We start from the raw sequence: 12,315 nt of genomic DNA, 5'->3' as shown, positions 1-12,315 counted from the left end.
AACAAGAACAACAAAAAAATACGAAGAAGATAAGTACCCATTTCAGTAGCAGCAAAAGATACTATGTCTGGTTGCTTTTTTAAGGGTGTCCTATGGTAAGTTTGCAGGATTCGTACGTGTGAGTGGCTGATAATCCAGAAGGTCTTTTACTGTGAAATACATCCACGCTTATTCTACTAATAGCCTTGTAGTGTGGAGCCATTTTGTCCATCTCTGCAGTGGTCATTAAGGATTTCCAGAAGGCACTTTTTTTGCTTTGTGTGTGTGTGTGTCTGTGTGTGTGTGTGCGTGTATGTGTGTAGGTGTATGTGTATGTGTGTGTGTGTGTGTGTGTGTGTGTGTGTGTGTGTGTGTGTGTGGCTGCAGAGAGGGAAATGAAGGCAGAGGGTGAGAGATCTGAAGGTTTGAATGACGTGTGTGTGTCTCGAGAGGACAAAGAGCCAGAGAAATGTGTTCGGCTGTCTGTCTGCCTGCATGTTGCTGACTTCATACTGTAGAAGTGTGTGTAATCAATGCACAGATCAAACACAACAGTCCCTACATTTTACTCAGTGCAGTCTGCTCCTCGAGCACCTGCAGGTAATCAGGTGTTCCTTGGAGCTTGGCTTTCAGCTCGTAATACTCACTTTTCCTCTGCTCCACTACGATCTTACTGTGGTTCCCGCCTATCAGCGACGACTTCTTCATCTTTTTATCCAGCGTTTTCTCTGGGTAGCGGATTTCATATCCGCCCATCCCTATACTGTTGAAATCTCTTTTGCTGTCCAGGAAGTTGTGGATGAACATGCTTGGCTCTCGGTTGGGGAGAAACTCCTCGAGTTCGTCAATGGTGCTGAGGCGTTTGTTGCGCTCCAGAGTGGAAAGCATGTCTTTCTCCTTGTCTGCGCTGTTCCGCAGGATGATCTTCTGCCTCTGCGAGTCTGCAAATTTGAAGCCGGCATCCAAGTCTGAGGAGCGACCGATCCCACAGGTGTGGCTCTTGCCGATGTGCTCGATAGTCTGAGGGATGAAGGTCTCGCCTCCCAAGTCATCGCCGGGGATAGAACCTTTTTTGCCGGATTTGTGGCTGTGGCGGCGAAGCTGCAAAGACATTGAGCCGCACTCCTGGTTCCCCAGCCCCTCCTGCCTGCCCACCGGTTTTTTATTCCGCCTCAGGACAAAGACTAAAAGGCAAAAGGCCACAAACACAGTCAGGATCAGCACTACGAGGATGCTAAGGATCATAATTGAAAGAGGCACGGGCCCTCCCGGTGGTGCTTTGCCAACTCCAGCAGGCGACACTGATGTCAAAACAGGGGTGGCGCCAGTCTGAATAAAGGGCGGCCTCGCCATCCGAGGACACAGGATCTCATTTTTTAAGAGGCGCAGTTCAATGTTGGCGAACTGCACAGGGGAGGCACATTTCACCTCTTTGGCAGCCACTCCATCACTCAGCTTCTGCAGCCAGAGTTTGAGGGCAACCAGATCGCACGAGCACTCCCACGGGTTCCCTTCCAGGTCTATTTGGGTCAGTGACCTCAGCTGGTCCAAGACACCGCTCACTGGCAGGGTCATGAAGTGGTTGTTTTTCAGATTGAGTCTGGCTAATGGGATCCCCGCAAACACATAAGCAGGAAGACTCCGCAGAACGTTGTTGTTGAGATACAGGAGTTGAAGGTTTGGCATGGAATCAAACGTACCTGCTAAGATTTCCTTTATGGCATTGTATTCCAAATATAAGTACTGCAGGTTTGTGAGGCCCAAAAACATCTCTGGGTGCAACTGTTCAAGCATGTTTCCGTTTAAGTACAGTCTCCTCAGGTTAGTGAGGTTAGCAAACACACCTTTCTGGACTGTGACAATCTGATTGCTGCCAAGATGCAGCAGATCTAAGCCCTCAAAACCTTGGAAATCACTCGGATTGATGTCACGGATGTAATTCCCACTCAGGTGAAGCTTCTTGGCATTTGGGGGTTTGGGAACGAGATCAGCTAGATTTTTAATATTCCTCTCCTGACAGCTGACGCTAATGCCAAAGTCAGAAGGGTGGGCTTTGCAGCTGCAGGGCTGTGGACACAACTGAAAGGAAACAATCTGGTTATTCCTTCCAGCCACAATCCCATTGCCATAAAACTTTGATGAGTCTGTGGTTTTTGGCGTTTTCGTGGCTATGGGAGCCACAGTACTTGGGGGCGTTTTGGAGGGCTGTGCAGGTGGCATCCTAACATCAAATTCACTTCCTGTTCCCATGGGACAAAGCTCCTGTTTGTTGGTTTCTTTCAGGAGCCTCCCGTACAAGTCACTTGGCGTTTCACATATGGCCTCGCCAATAAAAATATTATAGGGCATGTTTTCAAGCCACGCTTTGAGAGGTGCTAGGTCACAGGTACAGTTCCAGGGGTTGTCGTCCAGCTGCAGCTCTACAATGCGTCCAATGTGCTCCAGAACACCCAAATAGGGAAGTTTCTGGATCCTGTTGCCCCTTATATCCAGATGTGTGAGTGAGGCAAAGCGAAATATGTTGTCGGGGAGTGCCTGTATGAGGTTGTCATTCAGGATCAGCACTTTGAGTTTGTGCAGTTTGTTAAAGGCTCCCTTCTCAATGTATTGTATTAAGTTGTAGTCAGCCTGAAGGTATTCCAAGTTTTCTATGCCTAAGAAAGTGTCCGCACGCAGCACCTTTAACTCGTTGCTGTTCAGATGCAGCTGTTTCAACGCACTCATCCCCATGAAGGCCCCACCTTCAATGTTCTGCAGTTTATTGTTCCCCAGGTGCAGCGAGACAGCGTGGGTGAAGTTGAGGAAAGAGTTTGGGTAGAGTATGATCAGAAAGTTGTTCTGGAAGTTAAGGTGGTAGAGGGACGAGGCCGGAGGGATGAGCTGTGTGGGTCGATAGACGGTGATCTCCTCGCAGTTGACGTACAGCACGTTTTCCACCGACATGCAGGAGCAGGCGACGCAGGTCTCGGCCAGCAAGTCCGGGGCGGACGGGTCTGCCATCGGGGGTCCGTTCGACATTGAGGGGGAGGAGAGGGAGGAGGCGAGAGAGCCGGAGATAGAAGAAGAAAAGGCTGCCAGCAGGAGTACGAGCAGCATTTCGCCGGTTAGAAATCCTCCCCCAGAAAACCATTTAGTAACCTTTGGAAAGAAAAAGAAAAGAGAGACAGGCGCATGCACAAACATCCACACACGCAGGCGTACATACATGCACACAAAACCAGATATGCACACGCACACACACACACACACACACACACACGCACACACACACACACACACCATCAAAATTCATATTTGAGATTGACTGCATTGCAATTTTAATATTTAACTCGATTTATATTTAAAGTACAAAAAAGAAAACATTACTCTCACTGTATGAAATAAATTCTAGCCACGATGCTAATAATGCACATTTGCAATGATCCCACTATTTCATCAGAATCTATGAACTGCGTATCTCTGTTACTGACACACAGTCATGCCTCCAAATCCTGGATAGCCTGAAATGTTGGATGGAGGTTATTCAGTACTGCAGGAAAAAGTAGCACATGCTCTGGACTTACCCAAACCCCTGAAATACTGCACGTCTATGCATCTTATTCTGACACCCAAAGCAAGACGCAGACATCAGCACAACTCTGTTTTGTGCCTCTCAGATTCAACATAATCAAAGTCAAATGGCTGCAGTTCCCTTTTCTAGGGGAGGTCTAATTTGGAGCCAGCACCTCCAATACCAGCGAATAGCACACAGCAAAGAGAAGAAAAAGAATTGGGACTGTGCCCATTACTGACACACTGAGAGGGGTTTAAGCTGCACCCATTTATAGCAGCTGTGACACAAGAAGAAATTCCACATGACAAAATCTGAGAGATCTTTTTTATGGGACTGAATTTAAATAAATTGGACTTACCCAAAGCTGTGGTGGTGATGAATGCGGCTCCCTCTGGAGACACGGGGCAGCATTGGTGAGACATGGATGGAGCCGTGCAAACAGTCTGCCCAGCAGAAGCCGACAGTTATAGGGGCGCAACAAGGTCTCCCCCCAGTCCTCTATAGCCCCATGTAGGGAGCCGAGCAAACCGGAGAGGTGGAGGTGCGAGGCGGAGATGGAGAAACAGAGGAGGGAGAGGAGGAGAGGCGAAGAAGGAGGGAGGTCCGATTTCACCCGATGCGCCTCTTACTGACGGGCTCCTCTTGCTTGGAAAAATCTCCCCGCTGCTCGTTCGGTCCCCAAAGTGGCCGTACTACCTCCATGGGAAAACGTTCATTTGGGTGCAGGGGAGATAGAGAGGGAGTGGGGGAAAGGTAGAAGAAGGTAGAAAGAGGGGAAATAGAAAGAGGGGGTGGGGGGTGGGGGGAGGCAGATAGCTTTCAGAGATCTTCACGGCGCGTCCGGCGACTCCAAGGCGTGAAAAGGGGCGCAAGGCGGACACCAGTACGGTGGAATAAGTCCATCATTCTTGGAGTTTTTATTTAAAGGCGGGGAACTGATCGAGAGAAAGAGGAGTAGCAATGAGTAGAAAATGGGGAGGGAGAGGGGATGATGATGATGATGGCCAGCACTGTGCGTCTGGCTACAGCTCGGCTGAGCAACCCTCCGAAGGGCCAATGAATAAATACTGGTTCGTTTCCAGCGAAGTTGCGCACGGGGATAAAGCTCCAGAGGGCAGAAGCGGCCAAAATGCCCCCATCAGGTTGCTTTTGTCACGAGGTTATTCTCCATCCGTGCAGCGCTAATCCCTCCACCCCCCAAAAAACTGTTGGTGGTTCTCTTCACTTTGTTTGCAGTCGAATGGAGAAGAGATTATTTCAGTCTCATCCAAGTGGGAGGGAATCAGTTCTTATGCTTTTTTGTTTGTTTCTTTCCCCCTGTAATAAAGAAGAAGAATATTGAAGCTCCTTTCCGAGAACAAAAGGAGGAAGAAAGAAAAACGGAGAGAAACCAGAGAGACGAGTGAGGACAAGAGAAACCGGTGCGTAAAAATGAATAATGCAGTTATTCAGCCTTTAGTCCGCTGTGGTGCAAGTGAGGCGCTCGAAAGTCCGCACATTCGCTCTTTCATAGGTCCAAAGAAGGGAAGGGAGAAAAAAAGAATCAAAATGGACTTGATAATTTTTTAAGTAATCCTCTCTTTGGGAAAAACACAAAAAATATCCAGGTGGAATAAATGGCAGAGGAGGGGGGAGGGGTGTCACACCGGAGAAAAGCAAGCTTGTGTTTCTCTCCCTCCTGTAAAGACAGAACAGTATCCGTGTCAGGCGCATAAGTATGCTGGCTCCTTCTGCAGCCGCATTCACGGAGCTTCCCACACGACTAAAAAGAGGAGAATGCAGAGATGGAGAGGGAGGGAGGAGGGAGAGAGAGAGAGAGGGAGGGAGGGAGGGAGGGAGGAGGAGGAGGAGGGGGGCTCGCTCACATAGACCGAAAAGAGAAAAAAGATACTCCAGACCTTGAACCAGATCCATTAGGGTGAGCGAACACTGCAACAGCTGCATTTGCTCAATATTTACGAGCAGATTCAGATTTTTTGTTTTATTATTTTTCTATTCTTAAATGTAATAAAAGGAGGCTTCACCTGTTTTTATTTCCTACCCTGTGTGAGCTCGTGGGGTGGGGGGGGGGGGGGGGTCAAGATCAAAGCGCTGATGGAGACGGAGGAAGGGAGTGTGCGCGCATGCGGGTGGACTTGGCGCCGTTAAGAAAATAAAAGCAGCACTGCGAAAGAGTCACAGCGGGCCGGACCTGCGCAACACGGACGAGCGCGTCCCCGAGGTCCGTGTGGAGAGAGAGAGAGAGAGAGAGAGAGGGGGATGTGTGTGTGCTTAAAACCCGGCACGGGAGCGCGCCTGTGAGCAGCATTTTAAACAGGAGGGAGAGAAAGCGAGCGAGAGAGGGAGATGGGGTTATTATTCAGGAGCGCTGCAGTCAGGCGGGCTGGAAGAGAGACAAAAACGGAGATGGTGATGGAGAATCAGTCAGTCAGGAGCTCAAGTTTATTGTGCATGTTTGTGGGAGAACATGGAAGAAGGAGCTCGATGAAGCAGATTAGAGGAGGACACAAGAGGAGGTAAGTTAGCCCCCTCCTTATACAGATACATTTTTATACATTCTTGCTATTATTCTTCTTCTATCTATCTTATCATGAGTCCTGGCTCCTCAGCTGACACTGGAGGGGGAGTCCAACCTGAAACCTGACAGCGTTTGGGCTCACCGGAAGCCTCACCTCTGGTTTCCTCTTGCAACAGGTGGCGAGGCCAGGTGACGCACAAATAAAAGCAGGCCGAAGAAAGGGAAGCCGGGAAGTCTGGATGTGAGCCCGTCTGCACGGCAGCAGAGGCTAACAACAGTTTACATTTAAGGTTGATGATGATGAAGCAGTAAATTCAACATGCAGTCATTATACTATCACATCCATGCACACAGGCAGGTACAGAGATTTCCTTCCTGTCTGACTGTACAGCACCATAACACTGAACAACTCTAGTATTATTTTGTTGCTTTGTTTGTGTCATTTTGCACTGAAGTGCATTTTATAATGTCACAACAGCAATGGCTGGAAATGCCCAGCTCTTACATTCATCCTCTCCACACTGACTGGGTGGATGAGCCTGCGTGCATTTGGGATAATTAATAATCGCTACAGCAAAGCCAAGAACAAAATCATTGCATCATATTTCAAACACCAAAGAGATGCTGGGTCACTGTGTCAGGCTTTGTCAAAGAAGAATTAGAAAAAATTAAAATATTATATAGATAATATATAATAATATAATAAGCCAGTAATCACATATCCCAGTAGATTTGGGTTAAAGATTCTGAGAACACAGGCCTCAGCAGGTTATATACTAACCCCCACTGTATATGTATGAGATTTTTTTTGATTAAATATAAAGATCATTTTTTGTTCGACCTGTATGTCAACTTCTTAACATCGACCAGGTCTAAGACGACCGGTGTAGGGTCAGGCTTTCATCCTAAACATGTCAAGTAAGCATATTTTCAGAAATTAGAAGCTGTTATCTTTTTACATAAAGTTTCCCCCGTGTATTTCTGCATTGCAGTTTCCTTAAAATAGCATGGTTGTTGTCCAGACTCTAACCCTGACACGTTGCAAGGTAAAAGGCGATCTAATTTTGTAATCCATATTTTTCTTAAGCATTTTAAAAAATACTGCATCCATTTCATGCTTGACAGAGATATGATGATGAACAACACTTACTGGTAAAGAGATTAGGCAAAGTGAGGTAACTGTAATGGCTGAGCCGTCTCAGTCCTTTGATAGATCAAACGGAAGTCATCATTTCTCATTTTTATACGGAGCAAACACAAAACAAACAAACAACATAAACCACAATAATCTATATAAGATGGAGTTTTTACAAGCATCCCCAAAAGGCAAATTAAGCACCCCTCATCAGTGTGTGCGCATTACTCTGTGTGTATGAGTGTGCTGATATTTGACAGTGTTGGACATGTTCCTACACTGGCTGTGAGTGGCCTGAGGGAAGCAGGCCTACTAGAAAATGAGCCAGACAGTTGGCAAACCCCCTGCTTCCGTCTCAGCTGTCGGTTGGTAGTCTGGCCATGTGGGCCGAAACGCTGCTTCCTGTGTCCAAACACCAGAGAAGCCCTGACTCCGCTGTGCTCTAATCCCATTTCAGGAATTAACATAAAGCGTCCTAATATGTCTTTTAAAGGATTCACATGTGCTATTGTTTTTGTCTCTCACAGCCACTGCTGCTGCTGCTTTCCTCTGCTGCAGGTCTTATTTTTTTTTACTTTTTGATGTGTCGCCCTCATCTGGACGTAAAGGTAACTGCACCCCAGTCATGAAGCAGTCCAGTAATGCTGCTCAGGTAAGGCCTGCTCACTTTCCCTTATTGAAATAATGAGCATTAATGATGGCACACGCTCTGATTAGTGTGCCATAAAATTCATTTTGATGCAGATCTAATATGAGAAAAAAGTACATTTCCTCTCTTTTGTCTCATACTAGACTCATGAGAGTTTCACAGCATTTCATTTATATTTATATAGTGCAAATTCATAATTCACAGTCACCTCAAGGTGCTTTGTATTGTAAAGGTCTACAATAGAAAAAGCAAACAAACCCCAACAATCACATGACCCCTATACGAGCAAGCGCTTGGCAACAGTGGGAAGGAAAAACTCCCTTTTAACAGGAGGACAGAACCAGGCTCACAGAGGGAGGGGCCATCCTCCACAACCCACTGGGGCTAAAGGAGGGAGAGACAAACTGTAGGAGAGAGAGAGAGTTTGACATTTGCTAATGATTAAATACAGTAGTGGTGTATAAACACACAGAGTGAAAAGAGATGGATGAAGAAGAAACATTATCGCATGTTCTAGTCTCATTGTACCAAAACTAAAGCAGGATTCAGGGTCATCTGATCCAGCCTTGAATATACGTTTTATCAAAAAGAAAACTTTTACATCTAATCTTAAAAGTAGAGAACGTGTCTGCAGTCCTGCATATTTCTTTAATGTGTGCTTTGAAGGACATATCTTGATCAAAAATGCTCCAAGAGTCCTCACAGTGTTACTGAAGACCAAACCAACACTGTCTAAAGAATCTTGTTAGACATCATGTGTCAAAGATTATTTTAGGACCAAACACAGTAATACTGTGACAGGTCATCCAGGCCTTTATGTGTTCACAACATGACTCTATCATCTGTCTTCGTGGATAAATAAAGCTGTAATATCTACACGGCAATGCACACGTATGCAGTGTTTTCTAATAACATTGCCTAAAGGAAGGTTTACTTTAAAAAGTTCTGGTCCCATCACAGAACCAACTCAGGGACTAATGTTTGTGTTTCGAGAGCACTCCCTGTTTACGAGCACAAATTGGACTCTGGCAGACAAATATGACTCCAACATGGTTACTTTAACACCCACAGTATGTTCTGACCTCTGTAGTAAAGTATAGTGGTTAGCAGGTGTAACAGTCCACTGTCAGAGGCCAGAAGAGCATCATCCAGAAGTGCTGCCTCTGTACTAAGATAAGCCTTTATTAGTCCCACACGTGGGAAATTGTTTGCAGAAAGTACAACTGTACTATGGAATGCAGTGAGTACTATCAAAGTACTATCAAAGTACTATGATGTACTCTATGTCTTGACAGATACACTTTACAAAATCGTTTCTCATCAAATGATCAGTAAACTGTTTGACAGCTATTCTTTCATGAACTTTTGATAATCAGGCAGGTTAATAGTTGGTCTGTGATTAGTTGATAAAGCTTGATCAGGATGATATTCAGCGATTGCACTGTTAGGACAGTTTTTATTCTACAGTATGTGAATTTTCAGCATTGGTAGACCACGTGTTTCCTCTGCTGTGTTGTGTACTTTCTCATTTTTAAATCTTACCACTGTGCATTACTTTCTTTTTCTTTTGCTAATAATACAGAATGTAGAGCATCTGAAGAGTTTTTCCTTTGATATACAACATCAGTAAGATATATAAAAAGATATTCAGTGTAACTGGAAACATGTGGTACCAAACCAGTAGAAGATACAAAGTTCACTGGATTACACAGGAACCCTTTTTTTACTTTGGTGATCCACCAAAAATTCATTTTCACACACAAAAATAAAAGTTTTCGGTGAGTTGCAGTTTTTTCTGATTATTTGTAGTGTTTTGGGTGTTCATAAGCTGTTCTATGGTCTTCAGCAATGAGAAAAATGTCAGAAACTGGTGAAAAGGAACAAAAGCAGGTGAGAAGTAAAGCATCAGCACATTAGAAATAAAGGTCTGCATTTGATTTATTTTTGTAAGTAATATCGCAAAACTATGTTTAAAATGAGATTAAATTACTGAAAAAAGGCCTTTATGCAGAACAGACCATATATGGTAAATGGCCTGCATTTGTATAGCGCTTTACTCAGTCCCTAAGGACCCCAAAGCGCTTTACACTACATTCAGTCATCCACCCATTCACACACTGGTGACGGCAAGCTACATTGTAGCCACAGCTGCCCTGGGGCGCACTGACAGAGGCGAAGCTGCCGGACACTGGCGCTACCGACCACCACCAGTAGGCAAACACAGGGTTTGTATCTTGCCAAAGGATATTTGGCATACGCTAGGAGGCAGCCTGGGATCGAACCACCGATCTTCTGGTTAGTGGCTGACCTGCTCTGCCACCTGAGCTACAGCCACCCTACCCATATATAATTACATATTTTGTTACAATTAAAATGACATATAATTAGTGATGCATTAACATGAACATCACTGTATCAGATACATGTTGTGATTTTTATGCATGTGCATTCTTATCCATATCCTTAATTTAGACTATATTAAACTAAAGCAATGAAATGATTGTAAAATAAACAAGTCTTTGAATGTTTCCATCTGTAACGTGTTTTTATCTATTACATATCTTGTTTTTTGGGTCATCGCCTGATCCTTACTCATTTTTACAGATGTATGTTTAAAAGAAAAAAACATGAAATGTTTTACTTGTTAACAAATGAAAAGAGCCTCAACCATTCCTTCAAATATGGAAATCTTAACAAAACAATAATAAAAACATTAGTAATAAAAGCTTTCATTTTTTTGCAGCTATTATTCTTTTGGGTTTCTTCATATATATTTTATTTCATTTTAATAGTGCAAATAGCATAACTATGGAATTTCAGACATTTCAGGCTTTAGTGCCGTGATTTCCCAACGGAAACGTGTACGTCAGGAGAAATAGTAACAAAGGGATAAAACAATATAAACGGCAGAAAACGAGTTTACACATGAGGAAAAGCTAAAAATCTGCAGGTTGTTTTTTAAAACATATTATTAATAATATTTAAAAATGATTAAGATCACTAACCAGAACACTTATCTGATGAGTTTTTCCAGCTGCATGATGGACATGTCAGGCATTTGTTTCCTGACATATCACAACCACTTAGTGCTGCTGGATTTCTTTCCAGAGCGTTCAGCACATGCTGCGGAAAATGTAAATCAGTCTCTATTTGAAAAGCTGGAAAGTTAAAGAGCAGGATGGGGAGTCATGAGAATGGAGGGGCCTTTATACTCACTTCAAAATCAGCACTAATCACAGGAGCATGTTCACACTGATGCCTCAGTAGTCACCTCTGATTATTGGCCATTACTGAGCGCGGTTTGATCCGAGGCTAAACATGTCACAATGCTGCTACCCAAAGTTAAAATGCACCTTTGCTGATGTGTGGGGAGTGTGGGGTTGGTGGTGAAGGTGGTGAGGAACCAGACAGGGTGCCAGTGACCTGGTGGATGAAGATGGTAACATCCACCTCTTTTTTCTTTTTTACAGAAAGTTCTGAAAGCTTTTAAGATGAATCATTTGTACTCTGCAAGTTTCTGAAAAGATTCAGCATGTGGCAAAAACAGTGAAAGAAAAAACATCCTTTACTAAACATTCCTATTCCTAAACTGAGCTAAAGTCCTAAAGCATGAGTAAAAAAAACCAAAACACAATCTGTACTGTATATATAAAATATAATATTATAATAATAAATATCATAGAGGACAAACTGTATACAGCCACTGGGAATGCCCGGCTCGCCCAACTGAAGGCTTTATTTCGAGTTGCCAAAAATGAAAACCCAAAATAAAAACTCCTGCAGCTGGTGAGCTTATTTATAGATCCTGTTGTATCCATTACAGAGTTTAAGAAACAGGATTGTTTTTTTCTGTTTAGCTATGAAGGCAGATTTATAATTGGAATGGCAGGTAATGTCCTATTTTATCATTTCATCTAAAAACATTTCAGTAGCATCATAATAACAGTAGGATAACATGTTGATAATTAAATGAAAAAGTTATCTGGGTGATTTTAGGCTGAAGTTTATGTGACAGAAAAGAAAAACTGTTCTGGAGAAAAAAGATGTAAGCTGGAAATGTGACTGGATGAGGCGATACAGCCTTGTGTTTGTACAGCAGACTCCCATCAGCCAATAAATATGACATCATACAGTCCACGTACCAAAGATAGAGGTCATGACCTGCACTGGACATCACGTCTTGTACATCACATATGAACACAGATCTCCACCCAGTGACACCCTGTGATATATATCATCACAGCTCTTTTGGGCTACAAAATACCTCTTATAGCTCAGAGGTTTGGTTACATCTGTTATGAGGTTTGAAGCGAGGCCAGAGAGGTGGGTAAGAAGGGTTACAGCAGATTTAAGCCCACGAGTCGCTCCATCACGACTGTCCTCCATTTCTCTTCCTGCCTGTCTAGTCTTTGGCTAAAGTAGCCCTGGTCAAAGCAGATAGAAGGCAAAGTCAAAGCATTCATAATTTAAGCCACGGGAAC

General features: G+C 44.0%; 1 protein-coding gene across 1 annotated transcript; it reads right to left on the bottom strand.

Annotated features, from left to right (window-relative positions):
* Positions 1 to 319: 319 nt before the first annotated feature.
* slitrk4 (SLIT and NTRK-like family, member 4) lies at positions 320 to 5,298 on the bottom strand. The gene is made up of 2 exons (XM_026185951.1): positions 3,891 to 5,298; positions 320 to 3,117 (listed from the first exon to the last, which is right to left on the bottom strand). Exon 2 carries the CDS (start codon positions 3,073 to 3,075, stop codon positions 538 to 540), a length of 2,538 nt encoding a protein of 845 aa, XP_026041736.1. The 5' UTR covers positions 3,076 to 3,117; positions 3,891 to 5,298; the 3' UTR covers positions 320 to 537.
* Between the last annotated feature and the right edge of the window lie 7,017 nt (positions 5,299 to 12,315).

The sequence above is a fragment of the Astatotilapia calliptera genome, chromosome 2 (assembly GCF_900246225.1).
Source record: "Astatotilapia calliptera chromosome 2, fAstCal1.2, whole genome shotgun sequence".
In the NCBI taxonomy this organism is placed as follows: domain Eukaryota; kingdom Metazoa; phylum Chordata; class Actinopteri; order Cichliformes; family Cichlidae; genus Astatotilapia; species Astatotilapia calliptera.
Note: the sequence above shows the minus strand (reverse complement) of the source record. Positions and strands in the feature narration are given on the sequence as shown.